At 38.1% G+C, this 27,317-nt stretch overlaps 2 protein-coding genes across 3 annotated transcripts in view; one reads left to right on the top strand and one right to left on the bottom strand.

Annotated features, from left to right (window-relative positions):
• The first annotated feature begins 1,472 nt into the window (after positions 1 to 1,472).
• Positions 1,473 to 25,857, top strand: SLC35A1 (solute carrier family 35 member A1). The gene is made up of 7 exons (XM_044245995.1): positions 1,473 to 1,588; positions 3,194 to 3,371; positions 18,581 to 18,740; positions 18,913 to 19,065; positions 22,966 to 23,032; positions 25,175 to 25,221; positions 25,795 to 25,857. The coding sequence occupies exons 1-7, from the start codon at positions 1,486 to 1,488 to the stop codon at positions 25,855 to 25,857; spliced, it is 771 nt and encodes a 256-aa protein (XP_044101930.1). The 5' UTR covers positions 1,473 to 1,485.
• Positions 25,127 to 27,317, bottom strand: part of RARS2 (arginyl-tRNA synthetase 2, mitochondrial) — a 64,071-nt gene continuing 61,880 nt past the window's right edge. For both annotated transcript variants that reach the window (XM_044245977.1, XM_044245983.1), the window contains one exon: positions 25,127 to 25,291. In XM_044245977.1, the coding sequence (XP_044101912.1) occupies positions 25,127 to 25,291 (165 nt within the window). The remainder of the gene's footprint in view (positions 25,292 to 27,317) is intronic.

The following is a 27,317-nucleotide window of genomic DNA, read 5'->3' as shown; positions in this document are numbered from 1 at the left end:
ATCCCAGGACCCTGGGATCATGACCTGAGCCGAGGGCAGAGGCTTTAACCCACTGAGCCACCCAGGCACCCCCATAATGATACTCCAAAATGGGAAGAGAGAAACTGTACAAAACTGTAGTTATAAAAGAAGGAATTTATGTTGGGATGTTTTCTATTATTAAAATTAATTTCAGAGAAGGCCGTGAGTTTTTTGTTCAAGTGTATGTGTAAGAACATATGCAATAGTGAATGTACCAATTACAAGAGGAGGTAAGAAGGACCAGTGAGCACACATACAACCCCATAGAGGGAAAGTCCAACAGTGTTCCAAAATGAGATTAATCAAATGTCTGCCTCTACAAAGCTTTTTCTTTTCTTTCTTTTTTTTTTAAGATTTTATTTTATTTATTTGAGAGAGAGCATGAGCGAGGAGAAGGTCAGAGAGCGAAGCAGACTCCCCATGGAGCTGGGAGCCTGATGTGGGACTCGATCCTGGGACTCCAGGATCACGCCCTGAGCCAGAGGCAGTCGTCCAACCAACTGCGCCACCCAGGCGTCCCTACAAAGCTTTTTCTAATAGTAATGTGATGCTAATAAGATGCAAATTTTTCCAATAATTTTAGTAGACTAGATTTATTTACGTGTATGCATATCTAATGATAAGGCAATTGTGTACAACAATCACTCAAACTTCTAAAAAGTGATTTTAGAGAAAGATGGTGCTACAGGAGGAGTACGCTTCTGGGTCTCTCAGATTCTTGTATCCCTGTTCCTATAAGGGCTGATGTACCTTTATAGTATTTTTAACCAATCCACGTGATATGCGGAAAGCCTTTCATTTTGCCAATGAATTATTTCTAGCATCGCTTATGCTAATATCTACAGTGAAAGTGAAGATTATAGCTGTTGAAGTAATTGCCTGTTGCCACGTCTGACATTTTTGAAGCCTTTTTGTTGTGAGAAGATCATGTATTTAGAATGTCTGGCCAAGTAAATATAATCAATGACAATGCTGACAGTTAAGGACACAGCCGCAAGACTTCTGAAAGATAACATAAATCATGTCAAGTTTAAGTAAGAGGTAACAATACAAGGTAATGAGCAAGGTGGAAGTTACAAAAGTTGCCGACAGTAGTTTCTATTACTTTACGGGTTCTGAGGGTTTCTAAACAGCCTGGGCAGGCGTAAATCACTAACTTAACCCAAGTCCTATTTGCGGCCAAATCTCCTTGGTGAGGACTACAATTCCCAGAAGGCAACGCTCTGCTCCCTTGACTCGGCTTCTTTAGCCGGCCGGGAGATGTAGTTTACAGAATGACACCTTCGACTTGAGTTTTATGCACCTGTCAGCACAGACTAGGCCGTAAAGGCCTCTCTTCCATCCGGGTCTTCCCATTTTCGGGGGTAGCTCGGATTGCTGAGCCTAATCTTAGTGCCGGGCTGGGCAGGAAGTCGGCTGACTGTCGGCCGACGGGGCGCTCTAGGCCGAATGATTTTCGTCTCTATGACCACAAGGAGGCGGTCTCGGGTGTCCCGAGGACGGCGCGCGGAGGGGGCGTGCGTCAGTTCCGCGCGGGGCTGTCGGGGAACCATGGCTGCCCCAAGAGGTGAGGTTGGGGGCCGCCGGGACGGGGGAGCCCGCGGGGGGCGGTGGCGCACGAGCGTCACTACCTGTCCGCGCCCGCGGGGCTCCGGGGCCAGGCGGAGGCGTCGGGCAGGAGGAGTTTGTTTGGAGCCGCTCTGTGGCGTGAGCCGGCGCGGCCGCCTGCTAGGGCGGCGCGGGGCAGTCAGCCTCCTGCCGCGGCTGTCTTGCTCTAGCCGGACTCCGCTCAGGGCCGTTTGGCTGCCCGAGACCGCTCCTGCCCCGACGAGCTTGCAGTGGGTGGGAACCAAATTCCGAGGCCCGGGCTGCGGCGGACCGGGAGAGGGGCCGGAGCGCAGGTCCGGGGCTGGACCCGCATCACCCCGCGACTGGCAGGACTGTGCTCTGTCCCGGCCGGGGCCGTCGCGGCTGCAGTCTCTTCTGCGCCTTCTGCCCTACGGATGCTCAGAGGCTTAAGGGCATGCTCCGGGCGCGGAGCCCAAGCAGCGGCTGGTCCCTGTAACAGCCACAAAAAACATCACTGGGGCATTGAAACAGCGCTGAAACCTTAACGAGATGGCGAAAGCAGTCGTTAACAGAGTTCTTCCCTGGAGAATGTTGTATGTGGTTAGAAGGAACACAGTGATATTTTGGGTGGAGGGCGAGATCCACCGCTTTCCCCCCAGGGATGGCACATTAGAGTAATCATATCTGATGACTAATTGCCTTTTCTTGAGATTGCTTCTGATTAACCCCGAAGCACTTTGTTTTGCTGAGTGGGGTGTGTAAGTTAGGAACAGACCTGAATTTCTGGACCTCAGAGCTGTAGCTAGGACAGGTTGGGCGACACCCGGATTCCTTCTCCACCCTCTTGCACAGAACATTTGGCTTCAGCTCTGAATAAATGTTAAACAAATATTAAAGGATGTTTTTCTGCATGGGTGCCAAGTTATTTTCCTGGTTGGGGAACCCACGTTTATTATAAAGCCCTGCCTAGGGGCATTGTAGGCATTCTCCCATTTCAAGTAAGTCCAACCTTAAGAGTCCTTTTGTAGCAACACAGGAAATAAGAGGAAAAAATAGAACTGTTTTGATAAATAACATAGGATGGGGACAGCAAGATTAATGATGGACAAAACTTCAAAATAGTAGAATTCATCTGAAATAAATACTGTAAATTGCAGTAATTTACAGGTTTAGGCTTAATGTCAATAAATATTTGTTGTGCCTTAGCCAAAAGTCTTATATGCCCACTATAAATGTATCATGCTAACATTATATTATAAAGATATATTGAAATATATCTTCTCTTTTATATGAAAGAAATCTATGTAATTTATTATATCCCAAACTAGTGTCAGTATGCTACATAATCTTGCAGTTGTGGCATTCTCAGGAACAAAATCTTTGCTTACCTGGTTGATATTTAAAGTCAGCTGTGTTTTGTGTATGCGTGTTTATGTTCATGTATTTGGAAAGTATTGTTTTGACATAAATTTTTAAATTCCATGGGTTTTAGAAAGTATTTTGTGCTTGAAATTGGGAAGCATTTCGAGGTATGACATTAGATTAACTTCTATATACATAATGCTGTTTACTAAATAATATCTTTGTTGCACATATTTTCCAGAAAATGTCAGTTTATTATTCAAGTTATACTGCTTGGCAGTGATGACCCTGGTGGCCGCAGCTTATACCATAGCTTTAAGATACACAAGGACATCAGACAGAGAACTCTACTTTTCAACCACAGCCGTGTGTATCACAGAAGTTATAAAGTTACTGCTAAGTGTGGGCATTTTAGCTAAGTGAGTATAAATATTTTTTAGTATGTTACATTGTTAACTTTCCACTTAGTTAAGGTATTCCTTTATTAGAAAATTCAGGCTACATTTAATTGTTCTAGAGCTGTTTTCTCAACGTGGGCAGTTTTGCTCCACAGGAGATCTTTTTTGGTTGTGTCCACTTGGGTGATGCTACTGGCATCTGCTGGGTGGCGGCCGAGGATGCTGCCGAACTTTCTACAGTGCACAGAACAGCCCTCTGCAACAGAGAATCAACCAGCCTCACGTGTTAGTAGTGCTGAGGTTGCAGAACCCTGCTCTAAACCAGGGGCTGACAAATTATGACCTTTCGGCCATACCCTGTTTTCTTCCTCTTTTTGTTGCAGCAGAGACTGTGTGGCTCACAAAGCCTAAACTATTTACCATTGACCCTCACAGAAAAGAATGACTGACTTCTGTTTTAGAGGCATATATGATAATAATAGTTTCTTGTATGTTTTGCATTGTAAGTGCTAGTCATGGTGCTAAGTGCTTTTCATATAAATCATGTAATTTAATCTGTATACATTTTTAAGGTAACTATACCCCCGTTTTACCTGTACAGCATCTGAGGTTCCTCAATATTAGTACTCACTCATTATTATTATTGCTCACTCTTCTTAGTATGTGGCAGCACTGGGCTTTGAATGCGTAACATCGTATGAGACTCATTTTAGCTAAGGATGCAGGGTAAGAGAGGTTCAGGAATAGGGGCTTTGGAATGACACAGACTTAATTTTAATTAAGATGCACTGGGATTATGAGTTTGCACACATCTCTTAACCTCTCTAAGCTTTAGTTTCTTTATTTTTTAATTGCAGAAAATAATACAGGGTTGTGAGAACTAAGTAAAATTCCGTAGGAAATAGCATTGGGGAGGGGCGCCTGGGTGGCTCAGTGGGTTAAGCCGCTGCCTTCGGCTCAGGTCATGAGCTCAGGGTCCTGGGATCGAGTCCCGCATCGGGCTCTCTGCTCAGCGGGGAGCCTGCTTCTTCCTCTCTCTCTGCCTGCCTCTCTGCCTACTTGTAATCTCTCTCTGTCAAATAAATAAATAAAATCTTTTAAAAAAATAGCATTGGGGAAAGATTTATGAGATGCAGACCCTTTTGGGTCATATGGCAGGTGAGAATTAATATAGGTTTCAAGATGTGAGTTCTTGAGAGCAGGGTACCAGTGAGGAATAGTGTGTGTGTAAGCTTTTAGACCGAAACAAATTTCATATAAGCACTTTTAAATTTCATTTAACAAATACTTATTGATTTCTGTGTTATGGTTTTATAAAAGGTTTGAATATACGAGTCTGAATGAAAGAGATATGGTTTCTCCTTGCTTGGAGCTTAGGCTTAGAAGAGAGAAAATAAGCCAGTAAATACACACATGATGACATAAATCATGTGAAAAAATACTCTAAAAGTGGTTTGTGGAGGGAGAAAGGAAGAGAAAATTAACTTGAGGCCACATGGTGGCAAGCTTTAATATATTTTGAGTTTTGGGGCACCTGGGTGGCTCAGTCAGTTTAGTGTGCCTTATGCTCAGGTCACCAGCTCACAGCAGGGAGTCTGCTTCTCCCTCTCAGACTGTCCCTCTCCTCTGCTGGTGTGCATGCGTGCTCTCTGTGTCTCTAGGGCACACATGCTCTCTCAATAAAATAAACCCTCAACTAAATAAAATCTTTAAAAAATTAATTCTTTGGGCTGAGATACTGTGGCAGCTTAACTTGTTAGGTTGCAAGTAGGGTGAAATCTCAGACCTTTCACAGTTTCTTAACAAGATTCCTTTTTATGGAAATTAGGCTTTCTTCATTCTGGATAATGCCAGGTAAATGGGAGGTCTTATTGTACCTTTAAAAGGCAGCGTTCCAGAGGCAAAAAAATCTGTTTAAAACTCGACAACAACTTCTACATAACAACCTAAGAGTTTAATAAAATCCTAAGGCTTGGCTTCTTTTAAGACAAATATACAGATATTGGAAGAAGAGGGATAAGGGAACCCATCTCTTCTTTTTAATCCCCCAAACTCCCTGGGGAGAAAAAAATTGTGACTCAAGAATGAAATAGGACTGTTAGGCGTGACATCAGCCCTTTTAAACTGTAGGGTCAAATCATGATTCAGTTGTTTTGTAACTGGCAGGAGTTTTTAAAAACCAATGTGCAAAAAACCCACAACAAAACAAAACAGTGAGGCCTTTGGTGTAACTCCGCCATTGAGCTGTGTTCTGTCAATCCAACTGTAATGGCTTTGTTTTACTTCGATGCTTTTCCAACCTTGGAAAGCTTGGTGTGTAGTGTTTCTTATTCTTCAGTTATTCAGTATTATGGGTACGGTCAGTTGTAGTTTACTTTGTGGAAACTTTTTTGGAAGTTACATAAAAATCACAGAAATTTCTAAGAATTCACCAGGCAAGTCAAATAATGGTGCTAAAATAACAACAGTGTGGAAAACCAAATGTAAAGGCTTACAAGAGAGGGTCGTTTATGAACCCGTATCTGAATAGTACACAAGACCAGGGACAACAAAGAAAAGTAAAGAATTATGACATGCATAGTTTTAGTAGTTGGCATTTGACATTCTATGGCTAACAAGAATTTGGGAGTCAAGAATAATCATTTAGAGCATACAGAGTTTCTAAGTGGAAAAAGCACTGGAAAAATTTACAAAGCATGAAGCTAAATGCATTTGAAATTATTGGATTTTATTTTATTTTATTTTTTATTATTTTTTAAGATTTTATTTATTTATTTGACAGACAGAGATCGCAAGCAGGCAGAGAGGCAGGCAGAGAGAAAGGGAAGCAGGCTCCCTGCTGAGCAGAGAGCCCGGTGTGGGGCTTGATCCCAGGACTCTGGGATCATGACCTGAGCTGAAGGCAAGAGGCTTTAACCCACTGAGCTACCCAGGCACCCCGAAATTGCTGGATTTTAAAGTGAATATAATTTTTATGGAGAGTATGTTAATACATTTTCATGTGCTTATTCAAAACACATTGGGAGAAACTAAATACCTGCTATTCATAACAAGAACATATTTTATTTTTTGGAATAAAGAATTTACTTAGAATAGTAAGAATGCCCATTTCTTAGAATGGTAAAAAAGTGAAAGAGAAAGGAGAATAATTTCAATGTAGGAAGTCACAGATTGATCTTTACAAAATGAAAGGACCCTGCTGGTGCTTCTTTAGCAGTATGTGGTGAGACCCTTGGTAATGAAACTAAAGCCCAGCTATCTGGGAAAGAAACCCAGAGAAAATGTTCAAAGTTGGTTCTAGATCTTGAATAAGATCTAGATCTTAATAAGCTGTTAATAACTGTTCCCGGTTGGAAACAGTTTGGAATATGGAGAAGACGAATAAAATACATGGCCAGACTCTGGGCTGCTAAAAATGAATTGAGCAGTTAAGAGTTGCAGCAAATGAAAGACCCAATAACTTTTTATTTGTCTTTTTTATTTAATCATGTGAGGTTTGCAAAGAAGTAAAAGATTTTCTAGATACTCTTCACTCTGTCATTTTTTTGTTCACTTACTAAAATTGGTAACTTAAAAAAGTGGTTCAGAGGCAAATAGGATGTTATATAGTTTGTCAGAAGTACAGGTTGGATATTACTGCTTTATTTTCTATCCAGGTTTCTTTCTGTGATGGAGAAACTTAAAATATCAGAAAATATTTGTGGTAAGAGATTAGATTTTGTTTTCAAATTAGAAGCAATACTTTATCACTTCAGAGAGGATAACAATTTCAGGACATTGTGGGAGAATGTGAAAGAATTATATTAGAAGTAACTAAAAGTTTATATCTTAAAAATCTTCTCTTCAGAGAAGAAAAAGTAAGAAAAAATTAGATCCTGGTGATAAAGTAAAATTTCTCCCATATTGTGAAAATAAAGTTAATGTAAAAAGTAGGCATGTTACCAAATTCTGATTTGAAAATTTTGGAGGGCAGGAAAAGGAAGAAAAAACCCTGGAACTACTATTTAAATGGAAAATAATAAAAAAAAATTATTAAAGGAAGTACAGCCTTCTTCCCTTCTTCCCAGTCTTTATCCCTATGATAAAGTGTAATGATTTTATAGAGTTGACATAAATATTATTTCTGAACTTCAGTTTTATCTGAACTATGCAGAGCTTTACCTCATAGACCAATCTTCAGCTGTTTGTTTATTTAGTATGGTCTCTACAGTAATGCTCTTTGCTTAATAATAAATTTAGTCATGGCTAATTGTTAAAGTACATATCTTTTTATACTATGTAGAGATAGGGACAGAGACTAAGAAATTTCTCGAAGTTCTTAGTGTCTTGCTCATAATTAAGGTTCACTTACAGAGAAACAGATCACTGCCATATCCAAACAATATGTTTCCCTTCAAACATTTTAAACATGGTCATGCTTATGTCTGTTTCAGTGTGTTATTAAAAGATGTAATGAGACAGTCAGGTGCATTCATTTATTCATTCAGTCATTTATCAAGCCCTAGTTATATGCTCAACACTATTTCAGATGTAAGAAGTATAGTTGCAAACTACAGAGGCATCGTTCTGTCCCCATGGAGCTTATAGTCTAGTAAAAAACCAGATATTAAGCAAATAAGTAATAAATTTGTGGTGTTAAGGATAAATAGAGGATACTGTAAATAAGTATAATAGAGGGTTTCCATTTGGGTTGGAAGGCTTTCTCTCTGAGAAAGTTACATTTAAACCTAGACCTGAAGAGTGAGTAGAGAAGTTGTGTAGGAAAAGAGAATAGAGAAGGCAGAGAAAACAGTGTATCAAGTCCCCAAGGCAGAAAAATTCTTGACTCTTAAGTAACAACAGCAGCAAATCAGTATGTCTGCAGTGTTGTGAGAAGGGAGTGGTGCTAAGATGAAGCAGGCGAGGTCTGCAAGGTGTCAAGAGGAAGTCCATGCATGGTCTGTGAAGAATTGTGGATTTAGATGCATTTGGAAATAATAGAATGGTTTAATTCAGGGACTAACCATGGCAATCCATTTAGCTTTAAGAGTCACATTGATCTTTGAGAGAATGGATTAGCAGAGTGCCAAGAGTTGGAAGTAAGGAAGCTTATTAGAGGCTAGACATAGTGGCCTACTATGACAACCCAGAATGAAGAGAAGCTAATGGATCTGAGTTGTGTTCTGGAAGAAGAATCTGTAGGACGTGGTGGTGGGTTTGGATACACAGTCGATCTGTATTTTTCATAGTAGTTCTGTTCTGTGAAGTCACCATAGACACTGAAGTAGTGAATATTGATCTAGTGCTCCTAGGGGAGAACAGTGTTAGGTTCCTGGGAGCCTCACGTCACTACATTTTCATCAGCCAGTCAGTATATAACCTTGTTTTATGTGTGCTCCTGTTTAAAGACACCTTATTTAATATATGTTAATCTATTAGCTTTGAGCTCAGAGCCAATAGCACTGTAAGTCATGCCTAAAGAAATCTAACATCTGTTTTCTCCTTAAGGCACATTACAGCTGTCTTGGATTTGGATAGTATGTTTGGGGGCCATTTTAAACAGCAGAATTACCACCAGAAAGCCCCAAAATGTGGAAAATGTGGCACTAAATAGACTATATTTGCTTACAGTAGAAAAGCCGAAACAAAAAGGCAGAACGTTGTCTTTTTTTTTTTTTTTTTTTTACCGTAACTGGGAATGTGTGTATTAGGCAACTCGCATTTTTGGCCTCTGTATTTGTCTGCCTGTGATTGTAAGAGCGGCAAGAATATTGATTTGGGGGTTGCAAATACACTTTAGCAAATAGGCAGATTCACACATACAGAACTCACGCATAATGAGGATCAAGTACAGTAGGTGAGGAAGGGAGGAGATAAGAACCCTATCCAGGTTTCTTCATACGAAAAAACTGGGTAAATAGAGTTACTTTTTTCTGAGGCAGGAAGAAAAGCAGATTTTAGGGAAGGGGATATCAATAATTTAATTTTGGGTAGATACAATATAAAGTTTTTAGTGCCTCTGAGACATCCAAGTGGGCTATGGAGAATAGGAGGTTGCATGGATGAGTCTGGAACACAGAAGAGAGGTCTGGGCTGGAGAAATAAATATGGATGTCTTTATCACATTAAGTATTTAATCTCATGGGATTAGAAGAGATTGTCAGAAGAGAGTAATCTCATAGAAGTATTCTCATTTTCATTGCCCTTTAACTCCGTATACGTTAAGGATTCCTATTTCTTGGACCAAACAACCAGAAACACAGAACCTGCATAAAGAGGAACACAATACTGGGTGCAGTATGTTTAGACGAACGGAAGTCAGTTTATTTTAAAAATAACAAGAGTGGTTTGAGGCAGTGTCCTATAGTTTTATGAGTTAAGTGAAGCAGACTAAAAGCTTAACTTCAACCAAGTGCCCAAAATTAGGTAAATTAGAATATTTAGGTCCTAACAATTTAAGCAGAGGCAGTTGCTCCAGAGATGGTTCCTGGTGAGCTTTGGAGATCTAAAGTCTAGTCACTCATCACTTTGTCAGAACTTTGAGACTGATAAGGGACTAATTAATATAATCTCTGTCTAATAAATTTGACCTTACCAAATGGATCAGCAAGGTTCCAGACTCATGTTTTTTGTTTTTTGTTTTTTATAATAGGTTCATGTATTTTTTTTCCCAATTTATTTATTTTCAGAAAAACAGTATTCATTATTTTTTCACCACACCCAGTGCTCCATGCAAGCCGTGCCCTCTATAATACCCACCACCTGGTACCCCAACCTCCCACCCCCCCGCCACTTCAAACCCCTCAGACTGTTTTTCAGAGTCCATAGTCTCTCATGGTTCACCTCCCCTTCCAATTTACCCAAATTCCCTACTCCTCTCTAACGCCCCTTGTCCTCCATGCTATTGGTTATGCTCCACAAATGAGTGAAACCATATGATAATTGACTCTCTCTGCTTGACTTATTTCACTCAGCATAATCTCTTCCAGTCCCGTCCATGTTGCTACAAAAGTTGGATATTCGTCCTTTCTGATGGAGGCATAATACTCCATAGTGTATATGGATGGCGGGGTACTAGGAACAGACTCATGTTTTAAATGTATGGGCAGTTTCTCAGGATTTGAGGTGGTAGGGAGTTTGTATACCTAGGGAATCCTATTGGGATAGAAGTCATGTTGGCAATGCAGGTCACATGGCAGAGACCCCATTCTCTCTGGTTCTTTCTCTTCCTTTTCCCCTTTCCTGGGGTAGTAGTATTGAGGTTGCTTCCTCTGAAGCATGGGTATTATTTGATAAAAACTTTTGTAGTCTGGAGGGTATGGCTGACTTGCTGAAACACTGGAAGACAACAGCTTAATTTTAATCTCAAATCTTTTCTTTGCCCAATTTATATATAGTAAAAAATAAATTATAAGTGAAATTCACTTGAAACTTTCTGTGTGATATGTTTAGGATATTTAAATTTTTAAAGGAAACATAGATTTGCTTTGGTAAGGAGTGCAGTGTGTATTGGGGCGGCAACAACTATGGGTTAAATTTATATTTCTTCAGGAAAATAGTAAAAACACATCTTTCAGATTGTAGTAAGAGAACAGGAGGCAGAGAAATGCATACTTTGGTGTGGTCTCCAAGAAAACTGGGCATTAAATGTGGAATATATTTACTGCTATAATATATAATGTTGTAAGCTAAAATGCCTAAGAAAAACCAAGAATAGTGCTTCTTTTTGGCACTGTTGTGAAAAATGAGTTATTGAAAACACAATGAGCCGATATCTAACTTCTTTAGAAAGCAAGAAACTACACTCTAGAATACAATCTGTTAATCACTGTCAAAATGTGTTATGTAAAAGGCCAAACATCTTTTAAAATTGCAGCAACTAAATTTGCTGCATTCAGACATTCAGGGTTGTTCTGTTGAGTGGCAGGCTGCCAGAGCCATGGTGTTACGGAAGCATTCTTTCCTGTCTCCCCTCAGAGGGAAACATGCAGGTAAATATAGCCAGTTTTCATTTTCAGTCTTGTACCTCTCTTTTAGTTGTAGGTATAATTTCATCTTCTGTGATGAGAAATCTTAGGCTGAGGAAAGATTTATTTGCCAAAGATACCTAGAAAGTGATTGGCAGTGATAGGATTAGAAGATGTTCCCTGATTTCTAAGACTCTATGAGTCTTCCAGAACAGTGAAATAATTGAGTAGTTTTTGATTAGCTATGTCAAAGATAAGAATATGGTAGCATTGTTAGACATTTCAGTAATTTTCAATTTTATTTTTTGCTTTTTCTCTTATTTTTTATTTCTGAATGCCAACGTTTTGCCCATGCATATTTTATATTCTTTCTTTGTATATATTTGTGCATTTTTCCCCAAACTACTTGAGAGGGAGTTTTAAATCAGATGCCCCTTTGTCCCTAAATTTTAGCGTGTATTTCCTGAAAACAATGACATTCTGTTACCTAATCATAAGATACCCAAATTGGGACATCAGTATTTATACAAGACTGTTATTTAATTGACAGACCCAAGGTAATTTTGCCAATTGTCCTAATGTCCTTTAGTAGTGAAAGAATTACATTTTTAAAAAAATTTTTTTTAAAGAATTACATTTAGTTATGATATCTCTAGCTTCCTTTAATTGGGGCAGTTCTTCCATATTTCTTTTTTTCATGTCTTTGACATTGTTGAAGAGCATACTCTGTATGTCCTTCAGTTTATGTTTATTGAAAGCTTTTTATGATTAAATTTAGTTGTATTTTTTGTTTTTGTGGTCAGAAAGATCACAGAAATGATGTGTCCTCAGTGCATTGTATCATCAGGCATGCAATCTATTTGCCCATCACTGGTAATTTAATTTTGATTTGATTAAAGTGCCTTCTAGCTTTCTCCACATAAAGTTGTCAATTTTCTCTTTGTAATTAATGAATATCTTGTGGAGAGATACTTCATAGCTAAGTCAATACCATTTTTCCTATCAGTTTCACTTAGATTATTACCCATTGATGTTGCCAAATGGTAATTTCTTAATTCCGTCACTCCTTGTACTTTTATTAGTTGACCTTCTACTCTAAGAAACTTTCCCTTTCTTTCTGTTTCTTTCACACACACAGAACATAGATTCATGGATTCATTGTATGGGCTGGAATACATTATCATTATTTATTTTGATGCTAAAATTATCTCAGGGCAGTGGGATCTTCTTAAACTGCTTCCTGTTTTTTTTTTTTTCTTCATATTTTCATCAATCTTTGAGGAGTTTATTTAGCATAGGAAGATATTTAAGGCTTATCTTCTACTTTACCTGCCCCAATCCTGAAATCATACATTTCTCAAAGAAGCCTTGTTCCTTTTTTTTCTTTTTTTGGAGAGTGATATTTAGAATCACTAAATCACATAATCTAGACACTAGGTGTGCCCGTTGCTTCTGGGGTATTGTTGCTTCTTGGCCCCTTCAGTAGAGGCAGGAAATATATGTATGTGTGTCCATATACACCTATTTCTGTACTTTTGTATGTATATGCATATGTCTGGGGATATAACATGAGTTATAGATTTTTTGATACCTATAATTCTGATCTAATACCATAGTTTATTTTAAATTTTCCTTTTCATATTTGTGTACTTCCTTAATGGTGACAAGTCTAGCTTCCATTATCCTTAAGATATTTATTTGCTCAATATTCAAGTACATACATAGATTCAGTTTCTAACATACAGCTGTAAAAAAAATTAAAGTTCAGTATTTGTATATAGTTCTTTTTGCCTTTAGTTTTATTTATTTATTTATTTATTTATTTATTTATTTTTTAAGATTTTATTTATTTATTTGAGAGAGACAGTGAGAGAGAGCATGAGCGAGGAGAAGGTCAGAGAGCGAAGCAGACTCCCCATGGAGCTGGGAGCCTGATGTGGGACTCGATCCCCGGACTCCAGGATCACGCCCTGAGCCGAAGGCAGTTGTTCAACCAACTGAGCCACCCAGGTGTCCCTTTTTTGCCTTTAGTTTTAGAGCACATAGTAAAAAAGATTTTCTTAAAATACTTGGGTTACTTCTCTTCTTTGTGTAATTTTGTTATTCATTTAAAAAACTGACAGGTTTTATTTATAATTAATTTTAGGTCTTCCCATCCTTGTTGATTTTACTTATAATTTACAGTAATTTTTGGAATATGAAATTATACTTATTGCAGTGAGCTAGAACCAAAAGAAAAGGAGTGCAGGGAGGAATTAATGAATGGCTGCTTCAGTAAGATTTAAAGTTTACATGGTCTAATTGGTGAATTTTAATTACATGTACTTTGCATACATACCTGATATACGCTGTGCTCCACTTAACTTTTCCCCCCTGCTTAAATATTTTTTCTTCGAGATTGTTCCATGCCAGTTCATAGAAGTGTCTCATTCTTCGTAAGAGCAGCATGGTGTTCTATTATATGGATGTATTGTATGTACTAAGCTCTGCTGATGGGCATTTTGGATTTTTGCAGTTCATATTAATTTATCTTTTTAAAGATTCTATTTATTTGACAGAGACATTTATTTGAGCAAGAGAGGGAACACGGGCAGTCTTCCTGCTGAGCAGGGACCCCGATGCGGGGCTAGGGGGTTCATCCCAGGACCCAACGGCAGCTGCTTGATGACTGGGCCACCCACGTGCCCCAAGGTTGTTTGCGTCTTTCTACATATACTGTTGTGCATCCGTATGATTACATCAGATCACTTTTAAATTGAAGAGGAAATTACTAAATCCTGTTTTGGGGGGTTGGGGACAGATTTGCAGTTTGATGTTGCAAAAGTTCTATATGTGATTAAGTTGATTTTAAAAATTCTTTGAGTTATAAATTACCAGTTTCTAAGTCATAATCTGATTGAAACATAAAACAGTATAACATTTAAAATATTTTGGTTTTTCAAACCAGTTACTACAGCAGTTCACAGGAAAATTACCAGTTAGCTGTATGCATTACTAAATGCTGTCATAGCTATTAAAGTAGGGAATTTGGGTAAATTGGAAGGGGAGGTGAACCATGAGAGACTATGGACTCTGAAAAACAGTCTGAGGGGTTTGAAGTGGCGGGGGGGTGGGGGGTTGGGGTACCAGGTGGTGGGTATTATAGAGGGCACAGCTTGCATGGAGCACTGGGTGTGGTGAAAAAATAATGAATACTGTTTTTCTGAAAATAAATAAATTGGGAAAAAAAAATAAATAAATAATTAAAAAAAAAAAACTGGTAGTTTTTATTTAAATTTGTCACTTGTGGGATGAAGAAAAGGAAGTGCAAAGCTTTTACATTGTCTTAGAACAAAGTCAACTTTTTATTGTTTGCTATTCACCAGTCTATAAAGACTGAGTAAACCTAGAAGGATGTGTAAATGTACTATAGTTTGGGTGTGGATAGTAATAAAGCAAATGCACTATGTAAGACTGGAGAAAATATTTTACTTCAGAAAAATTATTATTTTAATTATTTTTTATTATTACCTAGAATAATATAGCCGTCAAATACTTACCACATTATAGATTATCCAGTCCTATTCTGTTTCTCCTGCTGGGTTTACATTTTCTTTTTATTGCTAAAATTTGGTTTATATTTTTTCATAACTTATTACTACATGTAATGTTAGATCCAAATATTTACTTAACCTTTTAGACTTCCTTTTGTTTGTTTCCTTTCAAACTTTCCTACTGTTTGCAGTCACTTTTCCAAAAGACCAGAAATACTGTTCTTCTAATACAGTCTGTAACACTGGGTTTTACATTTTTGACTGCCTCTTTGTACCCATGTTGTAATGGGTTTAGGGTTATAGGAAGGAAAAAAAAGTCATGTACCTTGTATGATGGGTATTTTGTCCTCAAATAGCCTCATTATTGTTTATATCTAGGCCTCAAAGTCCTTTATGTGAGTTAATCATATTTAACTTTACAGATGATAAGAAATTTATAAATAAGATTGAACTTTAAGCTCATGAGTAACTTCTGTGTTCCTTTTTGCACAGTGCCTTGGTAACTAGCCAAAGAATTGATTATACCTACTAGTAGTTTTTGTCACATCAGGAGCTGGAAGAATGAGGCCTACTTTTTGACCAAACATAGGTCAGAAAGAATTGGTTTCAGCGGTTGTTAGGAAATTTTAGGGTGGGGGCGGTGGTGGGGGAGGCAGCAGCAGAATTTCTTTGGGTAACAAAAGGTTGCACATAGATTCTATAACAGTGATAAAAATCAAAACAAATTGTTCAAATATGAAATTTAATGGGAGACTGTATCTAAAGAAATTTTGTAGTGATTTTTGATTATACCTGCTCGTTTTCTTATCTAGCAATGTCATTTATAGAATTGAATTTAATATATTTAGTTTTGTGGGTTTTTTAAAAAAGATTTTATTTATTCATTTGAGAGAGAATGAGAGAGCACAAGCAAGGGGAGCTGCAGAGGGAGAGGGAGTAGCAGGTTCCCCGCTGAGCAGGGAGCCTGATGTGGGGCTTGATTCCAGGACCCTGAGATGAAGGCAGTCACTTGACTGAGCAACCCAGGCATCACAATACATTTGCTTTTAACAAAAGGTACTTAGTAAAAGATTTGATTTCTAAGCAAACATCAGAGCAGGAAAATGGTAGGGAAAATCGCCTTTGGTTTTTGTGTGTTCCTTTTTATAGTATATTCAAGGCTGTAGTATATTTAGAATTATTTTTGTTTAATAGTAGAACAGTAAATGACTACTAGTGTTTCTGGAAGATGTGTTATTGTTATTTTTCTCAGTAGTGCTCTTTTTGGGATTCTCTCCTTGTTCTGGGAAGAGTTTGTAGTCTCCCCCCAGGTGGTGTGCGTTTCTTTTCATATAGATGCACCACTGTGGTGCAGAGCGTGTTGAATTTGGCAACAGAGGAAGACCTGTAACGAAGAAGGAGGTCTTTTGTTTTCATGACCTAGGCCAAATTTCCTGTCATACTTAAGCATTTTCTTGGGGGGTGTACTACAGTGGCTAGGCATGGGTAATGAGTTTGACATTGTGGACTCTCTGCTCTCCTTCAGAATATGTGTAATTATTCTTGCAGTATTTAAATATGACAAAATTCAGTTAATAACTGTTGATTCTGTTAACATAGTAGAGGTTCACTGTGACTGTTATTAGCTTTGAGTTGAAACAGATCTTTCTCCCCACAGAAATATCATGGTCCTGTCTCTTAAGGATGTTGTGAACTACAGTTAGGACCCTTTTGTTAAAGACCCTTTTTTGCTGCTGATGCTTATTACAAAACTTTTTTTTTTCTTTTCCAGGAAATTTTCAAGAGGGGAAATAACCACATTAGCTTGTTCCTCCTGAGGAACAAATAAGAATAGTTAAGAGCATGTATAATCACTCTGCATCAAGTAGCAAACTTTCTGTATATTAAATATAGTTTACTTTTGTTGGTATTAGTAAATTATTTCCTGCAAATTTATAGTTACTTCAGTTTTATGGGAATATGCTTCTATTTATTGTCTGTTTCATAAGCACTGATCTAATTTACAAAGAATATAGACCTGAATTGCTTAGCTCCTATTTCAAGTGACTTCCCTAAGTACAAAACCCTTTTTCTTGTTTGTAATTTAGATCTATTATAATTTTTAAAAAACCTTTAAAAATAGATATGCAACCTAATTAAAATAACAAGGGTGAACTTGATATAATGGCAGTTAAAGTGGGAGGGTTTAATATTTTTTTCATTTTTTAATTTATTTTTTATAAACATGTATTTTTTATCCCCAGGGGTACAGGTCTGTGAATCACCAGGTTTACACACTTCACAGCACTCACCATAGCACATACCCTCCCCAGTGTCTATAACCCACCCCCCCTTCTCCCAACCCCCGCTCCTCCCAGCAACCCTGTTTGTTTTGTGAGATTAAGAGTCACTTATGGTTTGTCTCCCTCCCAATCCCATCTTGTTTCATTTATTCTTCTCCTACCTCCTTAGCCCGCCATGTTGCATCTCTACTTCCTCATATCAGGGAGATCATATGATAGTTGTCTTTCTCTGATTGACTTATTTCGCTAAGCATGATACCCTCTAGTTCCATCCACGTTGTCGCAAATACCAAGATTTCATTTCTTTTGATGGCTGCATAGTATTCCATTGCGTATATATACCACATCTTCTTTATCCATTCATCTCAAAATGTTGAAAATAGAACTACCCTATGACCCAGCAATTGCACTACTGGGAATTTACTCTAAAGATACAAACATAGTGATCTGAAGGGGCACGTGCACCCGAATGTTTATAGCAGCAATGTCTACAATAGCCAAACTATGGAAAGAACCTAGATGTCCATCAACAGATGAATGGGTTTAAATTTTTATAGGTAATATCAGCAATTCTGGATTCTTGTCTTATTTAATATGCTTAAAAACTCCTGGAGCTTTGGGGCGCCTGGGTGGCTCAGTGGGTTAAAGCCTCTGCCTTCGGCTCAGGTCATGATCTCAGGGTACTGGGATGGAGCCCCACATTGGGCTCTCTGCTCAGCGGGGAGCCTGCTTCTCTTCCTCTCTCTGCCTGCCTCTCTACTTGTAATCTCTGTCTGTCAAATAAAATAAAATCGTTAAAACAACAACAACAAAAAAGTCCTGGAGCTTTGACCAGAGGTTGATGATGGTAAACCTAATTGTCATATTCCCAAATCAAACTTGTAATTGTTTTCCTTTTATGCAGTTGTTGGCATGTTTCTTTGAATCTAACATTAGTTGAAAATTATAAACAACAAAATAAATTTGCTAAATTACATCAATGGACCTAACATAATACAGCTATTCTGTGTGTGAAGGAATCTTATCAAAAGGACACTGTTGGGGCACCTGGTTGGCTCAGTTGGTAGAGCAGGTGACTCTTGATCTCAGGATTGTGAATTTGAGCCCCATATTGGGTGTAGAGATTATTTAAGAATAAATTCTTAGGGGTGCCTGGGTGGCTCAGTGGGGTAAGCCTCTGCCTTCAGCTCAGGTCATGATCCCAGGGTGCTGGGACCGAGCCCCACATCGGGCTGTCTGCTCAGTGGGGAGCCTGCTTCCTCCTCTCGCCCCACATCGGACTGTCTGCTCAGTGGGGAGCCTGCTTCCTCCTCTCTCTCTGCCTGCCTCTCTGCCTACTTGTGATCTCTCTCTCTGTCCAATAAATAAAATCTTTAAAAAAATAAAAAATTTAAAAAAAAAGAACAAAATCTTAAAAAAAAAGAAGTAGATGCTCTTTAATTTTCTTTCTCACCCTTTTGTTTTCAAAGAGAAACTGGTAGTCCTGGTAGATTCAAGGCATCTATAAGAGAAAATGTCTTGGGGAGCCCCAAGGAACTGATGAAGTTAAGTGTGCCATCATTAGTGTATGCTGTTCAGAACAATATGGCTTTCCTAGCTCTTAGCAATCTGGATGCAGCAGTATACCAGGTAAGTGGAGGTAAAGGACAACGAAAAGTGTAGAATCTTGAAAAATTTTTACGGTTAAAATATTTTTATTAATGCTTTATCACTTTATATTTTTTCTCCATAATTCTGTTAATATCAAGTTTTTGTGTCAGAGACTGTTACGCATTCATCAATTCATTGTTTTGTTTCTTAGGTGACCTATCAGTTGAAGATTCCCTGCACTGCTTTATGTACTGTTTTAATGTTAAACCGGACACTCAGCAAATTACAGTGGATTTCAGTTTTTATGCTGTGTGGTGGAGTCATACTTGTACAGTGGGAACCAGCCCAGGCTACAAAAGTTGTGGTAAGAAACAAAATGCTCCCCAGAACTAAACTAGAAGACTTCTTTAATAAGTCTTGTAACGCTTTAGACAGTCACATTGATGAATGTAGCACAATTACATTTCTTTGACTGAAAATAACCTTTGCCTTACAGATAGGCTTTTCTTGTTTTTACTCCCTTATGGTAATGAAAGATAATATGACTCATTGGTCTTCTCTGCCCCCTTTAGTCTTCTGGAGGGGAATATGCCTAAAATATGTTAGAGATGGAAGGTACCTTAATATAACCAACCCCCTTTGTTTTATGGGGACAAAATTGAAGTCCAGAGAGGTAAAGTAACTTGTCCAAAGTTACACACTGAACAGCTAACCTGTGACTAGACTTGTGCCACTTTCCATAGTTTGTATGTTCAGAACTCACAGGCCTCTTTTAGACATCTTGTAAAGAATGCTGAGCAAGGTTTTCTCCATCTAATTTTCATCTCTTCCCTCAACTCAAGTTTTTGTTTGTTTTTTTAATCTTTTTGTACATACTCCCACTGTCAGTGGTAGGGATTATGGGGTAGTAGAGTTTTATCAGTAACTAAAATAAGGCCAAAAGTGCCTTCCTAATTTTCAGTTTGAGTTAAATGTTAAGTTACATACCTGATCTCTTTAAAGTGTAACATACTTTATAGATTATTTTCCCAGAGAAAATTAGGAAGTGGAAGTCCAGTGAATGACCTTTTTGGAGTTTCCCTCTACAGCCAAATACTCTTTACCTTTTAGCAAATAAAAGACCACAGTTCTCCTGTACATATGAGGAGACTGGGGAGGAACAGAGAGCTTGTGCAAGTAGGAAGTCTAAAGCCTAAAACTAGGTGCAGGTCCCCCTCCCACCCTAGAAAATGAGGTTTAGATGAACATTTATTATTTTGACATGATATTTAAACATGCATATATTCTTGGTGGCATTTCAAGTTAGTGACCAAATATTCACTGCACATTTAATTCAGTTTTAGGCCCTCAGAGAAATAATTTATTGGGAAGTAAGGCAAACAGAAGTTTAATATGAACTTTTAACACTTCACACCGTTAGAAAAGATGTTAGGTCTATGTCATACAGCTAACACATGTGAAAAGCTCAGTAAGCTAAAGCAGAGTATAGGGCAGCTTTCCTACTTTTGGGCCACTATAGAAAGTTCTTTCATATTTTAAGTGAAGTGTAGTTTCTTGTAACTGCCTTGTTTTTTATTCTTTTCAGAATAACTCAAATCCCTTTTAGCTGCATATGATGATCCTTTGAATGTTTGAGGACATTGTCATATCACCAGTGTCCAAGTCTTTTTTTTCTTCCCATGGAGGCAGCTTTGCTTTTTTGCTTAAGATTTTATTTATTTGAGAGAGAGAGAGCATGAGGAGAGGCAGAGGGAGTAGACAACTCCTCACTGAGCAGGGAGTCCGACACTCAACCGACTGAGCCACCCAGTTGCCCGTTTCTTTCTGTAATAGAGTTTCTAAAGATTTCTTGATCTTTGGCTTGCCTCAGTACTTACCTTGTATTTCTCTTCTAGGTGCATTCATTTGTTTTTGTTCCTCGGGAGTCTTAAAACTTCCCACTGTCTCTAGATGTTGACTGAACAGTGTGAGGTATAACTTGTGAAGTCCCTCCTTTGTTCTGAATACTAGAGACTTGTTAAATTAGCCTGTGGGTTTTGCGGAGAGGATAGCCATTCTGTAACTGACTATACACAAAGTTGTTTCACACACATATATTTTATTGCTAATGTATTATGTGCAGTGGGCTTCTAAATCAAAATGCAGGATACTTTTAACTTATTAAGCATATCTTGTTAGTTTTGGTTCATTGTTCAGGTCTTTGAGGTCTTTCCAGACTTAATAATTATCCATTATTAGGTTTTTTGCATGTTAATGTGTTCTACAGATTTGAGAAATGTGTCTAGGTCTTCCCTGAAAATTTAGGACAGGACAAGAGTTCTGTGGCTATACTTTTAGATCTCTCTTTAGCTGGACTTTTTTCCCTCTTGCTTAATAAACCTTCCCTCTCATAGTTTTTAAAGGGCCTTCCAGGAATTTGAGGGTGCATTAGTTGAGGCTGTTCTGGCTTGAGGTCTCTTAAAGGTTGTAATCAGGATACTGGCTAGAGGTGCAGTCAACTAAGACCTGAGTGTGCCTGGTGGATATTTCTAAGGGAGCTCATTCATAGACCTTGGTAAGCTGGTATTAGTTGTTGGTCTAGCTTGATTTTATTCTGTTAGCACTTTGCTGTATGAGAATTCACTCAGCTCTGAAGAGACTTGTACTGCTACTCTCACTGCATTGGTCTTGTTCACAAAAATACTGTGTAAACCTGTCAGATTTCTTGCAAAACACTGTCTCTATGGAATCCCCTCATCACTTACACTAACCAGGAATCCCTTCATAAGGAAATTCGGTATGTCTCAGTTTAGGGAAGCCATATTGTGTTCCAGTGGTGGCCATTAAACTTTTTTTTAGGGAGAGCGCGTGTGTGCAGTGGGAGAGAGAGAGTCTTAAGCAGGTTCCACACGGGGTTCAATCTCACCACACTAAGATCATGATCTAAGCCGAAATCAAGAGTCAGACACTTAACTGACTGGGCCCCAGGCATCCCCATTAAACTTTTTAAGTTAAGTCATCTGTTCTAGCATTTTGCTGGTAATCTACAGTAGCAGTAACAGCTGCAGTCACTTATTACCAAGCTTTCTCTCTCATTTAACATAAAGCGATATTCTGAATAAGGTATGTTCTTGTCATAGTATAGTCATGTATCTCAACTCTTTAACGTGTTACTATTGAGATAGTATTTATTTCTGAGGAAAGACTGATGAAAGCCCGAAGATTAGTTTAGGGAAGAAAGAGGAAATAAACTTGAAATAAGTTAGGGCACATACACCTGTATCTTTTAGCACAAAATTATGATTATATTCACTTGTCAATTTCTCCTATCCATGAACTACAAGAACCAGAACTGTGTCTCTTCATTTTTTTCTTTCTTTTTTTTTTTTTAGAGAGAGAGAACACAAGTAGAGGGAGCTACAGGCAGAAGGAAGAGCAGGCTTCCTGCTGATGGGGGAACTCCAGCCTAGGACCCTGGGATCACGACCCAAGCCAAAGGCAGACACTTAACCAACTGGGTCACCCAGATGTCCCTATCATTTTCCTTTTTTTTTTTTTTAAGTTTTTTTATTTATTTGTTTGACAGAAATCACAAGCAGGCAGAGAGGTAGGTAGAGAGAGAGAAGGGGAAGCAGGCTCCCTGCTGAGCAGAGAGCCCAATGTGGGGCTCGATCCTAGGACCCTGGGATCATAATCTGAGCCGAAGGCAGAGGCTTTAAACCACTGAGCTGCTCAGGTGCCCCTATCATCTTCCTTTTTATTCATTTAGTATATAAGAAGTATATCTAGTACATAGCAAGTAAGGTGTTAGCATTTGATAAAAATTCAGTAAAGTAGGAAAACTTAAAAGTCGTTATGTCATCCTGTTACAGATATAATGTGTTAGGGAATAAATGAGGTAAACTGTTATCATTTTCCATGGTTGATGCTATCAGGGCCCTGAGTTAGGGTGGTGGCAGAAGTTAAAATTAAGAGGCAGGCTGACTATGCAAAATGCTGTGCTAGCTTACCTCTTGCTGATAGAAAACAGGCACACGTGTTCTGGTAAGTATTCACCATGGCTACAGTTTGGGGGACACATTTTGTATCTTAAGTGCTTTGGTTAATCTCTGGGATAGCCTTTTGTTTGTTTCTGTTTTATTCTATAGGATACTGTGTCTGATGTGGCATATCCTTTCCAGAGAAACATAACACAGATTTTTGGATTTTTGTAGTCATTTGTTTACTCTCTTAGATGAATTCTATTTGTTAGTCACTAATAACTTTCAAAACATTATTATTGCAGGTGGAACAGAATCCCTTATTAGGGTTTGGTGCTGTAGCTATTGCTGTATTGTGCTCAGGATTTGCAGGTAAATCATAAATGTATTGTTTTAGTCTGTTAAAATTTTTAAAAAACATTAAACTCTAAATAGGGATCTAGTTTATCTTATTTCATTGTAACAACTTTATTCCCATAGGCTTATTCTCCTACTTATGGAGTTTTGTGCCAGTTGTTACTTACTTTCAGGAAATATGTGGAATGGCAGTGTTTCAGTTCAGACCTCAGTCCGTATTCATACTTAGTTACCTAAGAATATACATCCTGCTTACCATCCTCGGTCCAGCTAAGAACCCAAAAGTAAATGAACAGAGACCTCTGAAAATGGAGGAAGTTGGCAGTGAGAAAGCTTAAGTACCTCTTTCCATTTTCCTGGAAGTGGTACTTTCTTCAGGCAAGATTCCTTAAAGGGTATATGTTGCCAGCTCAGTATCTGACTTTCCCTGTTAACCTCAAGTTCTTCCTCTGCTTTAACAGATTAGGAATTATGGAGTAGGGAGAAAAGGGGGGGGGTGGAGAACACCTCAGAAAGATTAACACATGCAAGTAACAGCCAAAAAGGGAGGGAGGAGAACCAGAGTCACTAACATCAAAGTGTAGTATGTGTTTTAGAAATAGTTCCAACAGAGAAAAGCCTGAAAGTTTTTTTTTTTTTTAAATTTTTAAGAAGATTTTATTTAGTTGACACAGAGAGAGGGAATACAAGCAGGGAAGTGGGAGAGGGAGAAGCAGGCTTTCCACTGAGCAGGGAGCCCAATACAATGGAGGGCTCGATCCCAGGACCCTGGGATCATGACCTGAGCTGAAGGCTGCCATTCAACTGACTGAGCCATTCAGGTGCCCCTGAAAGTTCTTTTTAATAAAGAGTGTATTAGTTATAGCTGTGTTTTTATTATTAATCTTTATTTGTGCTATTTCAAGAATTAGGATTCTTTTTACTTTTGACTAGGAAAGTAGGCGGGATATGGAAGTGAAATATTGCTCTATGTGTGATAAGGGAAAAAAATCCAAGTTCAAGAATATACTTAATGATAGCATCATGCTAAATTTGTATTCTAGGAACCAGCAAATTAGAAACAAAAACTGAGTTACCCAAAAAGTAATACGCTACTAGACTTTTGGCACTACTCTGAATAAATAAATGTTTGTGTCCAGCATTCTATTTAGTTCAACCTTTCAATACACAACTTAGGAAATGGTGGGTGGTTTAATATCCCTTTATGCTTGGAGTAACTGAGCATGTAATAATTAAGTGGGTTTCCCAGATAGAATATTAAAACATGGGAATAGGAATAGCCATTATGTTTGTTCCCATTTTCTGACTTTAACACATATTTATCAAAAAACAATCTTGTTTTTCATTAGAATTTTTAGTTGATTATTATTTGGCAGTTTTTAAGTCTGTAATTAACATGGTATTTTTAATGAAAATCTTTGATGTCCCCATATACCCCCTAAGTATAAAGCTTAGAGCAGTGGTATGTGATTTGGGATATATGTGGTGAGGAGTCATTTGTTCTTTTGGAGTATCTGGAAAACATATGGACCTCATCCCCAAGAAAATGTATGGAGACACAAAATGTATTACTTAGGGAGTTTATGGTCCTTCTGACATTGTGTATGAACTTGGCTTGTGGAACCATACTTTAAAGGAAAATGGCTTCCCTCAGCAAGTTTTATTTAAATTTCACTTTGGTTGTGTTACTCTGAAAAAATCCCAAGTGGTGATTATATAGGTTATTTTGCAGAGCTGGGAGTTTTCATTACTGGGCAGATATTACAGGGATATGATTAAGAAAACTGACTCTAATAGTATAGTTTTCCAGCTGACCAGACCAAGTCCATTATTGGCATTAACAGAGAGCTGTTGTGATCTAAAAATCTTACTGCTAAAATAAAGGCAGAAACTGTTCTTAATAATTTGAGTCTCCTGTTAAATGTGGGTTGGAAAGTTTCTTTAGTTATTAAATTTAATAGCTGTATAAAAATACACATTGCTAATGTTTTATATGCCACGTCAAAACCAACAAAATAAATAGGCTTTTGAAGTTTGTTCCCTGAATCATATACTTTATATTATCATACCTGTGTTATTGTTATTGTTCTAAATGAGAGGCATTTTAAATTAATTTTTAGTAATTATCTTTAATATTTGCCTATCTTTTTTTTTCAGGAGTATATTTTGAAAAAGTATTAAAGAGTTCAGATACTTCCCTTTGGGTGAGAAACATTCAGATGTATCTGTCAGGGATTGTTGTGACATTAGTTGGCGTCTACTTGTCAGATGGAGCTGAAATAAAAGAAAAAGGATTTTTCTATGGTTACACATATTATGTCTGGTTTGTCATTTGTAAGTATCCAGGAATTAAAAGTTCTGGGTAGTCCTTTTTTCAGAAAAAGTTGTGTCTTAAGCCTTTATAGCATTTTGAAATTATTCCTCTGATACTGTGAACACCGGTTTGAAAATGTAATTTTGGTTTTATTGACTGACTTTTGTGGCATAGCTATCCCAAAGCAATTTTGCTTTCACAATCAAAAGTATCTAATGTGTTAGCAATAAATGTGTACAATTTAGTAGTAGACCACATAGCCCTCTGGGCATGTGAAAAACAATGTTATTTTGTAGGAACTATTACTCGATTTTAGTACAAACTCTCTCAGATGGCTACTTACAAGGAAAATAGTATTTTCCTAGGTAAATTAGTATGACATCTCTGGGGGTGAAAACTGCCTCACAATCATAGAATGTTTCATTATTTGAGTGTTAAGATTTTATTTCTTTGTGTATACAAGTTCTTGCAAGTGTTGGAGGCCTCTACACTTCTGTTGTGGTCAAGTACACAGACAACATCATGAAGGGCTTTTCTGCAGCAGCCGCCATTGTCCTTTCTACTATCGCTTCAGTGATGCTGTTTGGGTTACAGATAAGTATGTCTTCGTTTGTATTTGAAGTTTTTAACGTAGAAGAGCTTCCTACTTGTTGATTCACTTCATCTATTCTTAAATATGGCAGTTGGTCATTAGTGTTTACCAAAATTCTTTGTTTAGTTTTTAGTTGTATGGGACATGGATCAGCAGTACTGAGGTAGTTGCAGCAGTCCGCGAGCTTATGCTGGGGCAGGTGCTGGTTCTACTAAAGTGAGAGGGCTACGGAGGAGTTCTTTCGTAGTCAGGAGCTCCCCATTTCCCAGGTTTGAGATCCAAGACAACTTGAGTACTTCTTACTTCTGGGTGAACACAGTGTGGTTAGGTATGCAGGGAAATGAGTACAAGGACTTCACTGTAACTGCACTACTGTGAGGAATCATTCCCCAAACAAGGCTCTCCATGATGAAGAAAGAACAGAAAATTCTTTCATTTCCCTGAGTTTGTACCTTCCTAACTTTTGGACGTGGGTATAAATTAGTTTGAAGCAAATTCCAAATCTTAATTAAAAATCTGTTTCATTTAATATGTAATTAATACAGATTTCATTACTGTAGCTGGCATTCTGGCACCCTCACTGCGCTATTCCTTCTAGTATATATTCCTGTAGCCTGCACCCAGCATTAAGTTGGCTTCTGAATTGTTTAGGCAGTGATGTTGATTTAACATTCCATGGTGCCGTAATAATCATTTTCTTTACTGATCAGTTATACTCAGTCTGTTAAATATTGATGTTAAAAGAAACCTGACCTATATTTATGTTTGATTTTAAAATTCATTCTTGATATAAATGCAAATAGAGGAATGCCAAGCTTGTAATCTTAAAAAACTATCTTATAGTATGGTTTACATCCTGCCTATACCATTTTTTAGTTGTGCAGCCTTGAGGAAGTTACTTAACCTGTGGCTTAGTTTCTTCATCTGTACAATGGGACTGGCAGTATCACCCATCTGCTAGGGTTGTTTCAGGTGAAGTGTTTAGAATGGTGCGTGGCACATGGTAAGTATTCTGTAGAAGGCCAACCACTTACCATTCCAGTATCAGTATTCATAGTTCCTTTCATAGATGTATTTCTTACCTGACTTGGGTGAACTTTTAATTGTAGTTCTGATCCTTCCTTAGCTCAACAAATCCTTATGCTTTCAGTCAGTGTCCTTATTGATGGTCAAGGAAATTAACTAGAACATCTTAGCAGTCTTCCTTTTTTTTTTTTTTTTTTTTTTTTTAATTTTATTTATTCTGGGTGCTAGGTGGCTCAGTCATTCAGCCTTTACCTTATGGCTCAGGTCATGATCCCAGAGTCCTGGGATCAAGCCTGCATCAGGCTCCCTGCTCAGCAGGAAGCCTGCTCCTCCCTCCCCTACTCCCCTTGTGTTCCCTCTCTGGCTGT

This window comes from Neovison vison, chromosome 1, assembly GCF_020171115.1.
Source record: "Neovison vison isolate M4711 chromosome 1, ASM_NN_V1, whole genome shotgun sequence".
NCBI lineage: Eukaryota > Metazoa > Chordata > Mammalia > Carnivora > Mustelidae > Neogale > Neogale vison.
Note: the sequence above shows the minus strand (reverse complement) of the source record. Positions and strands in the feature narration are given on the sequence as shown.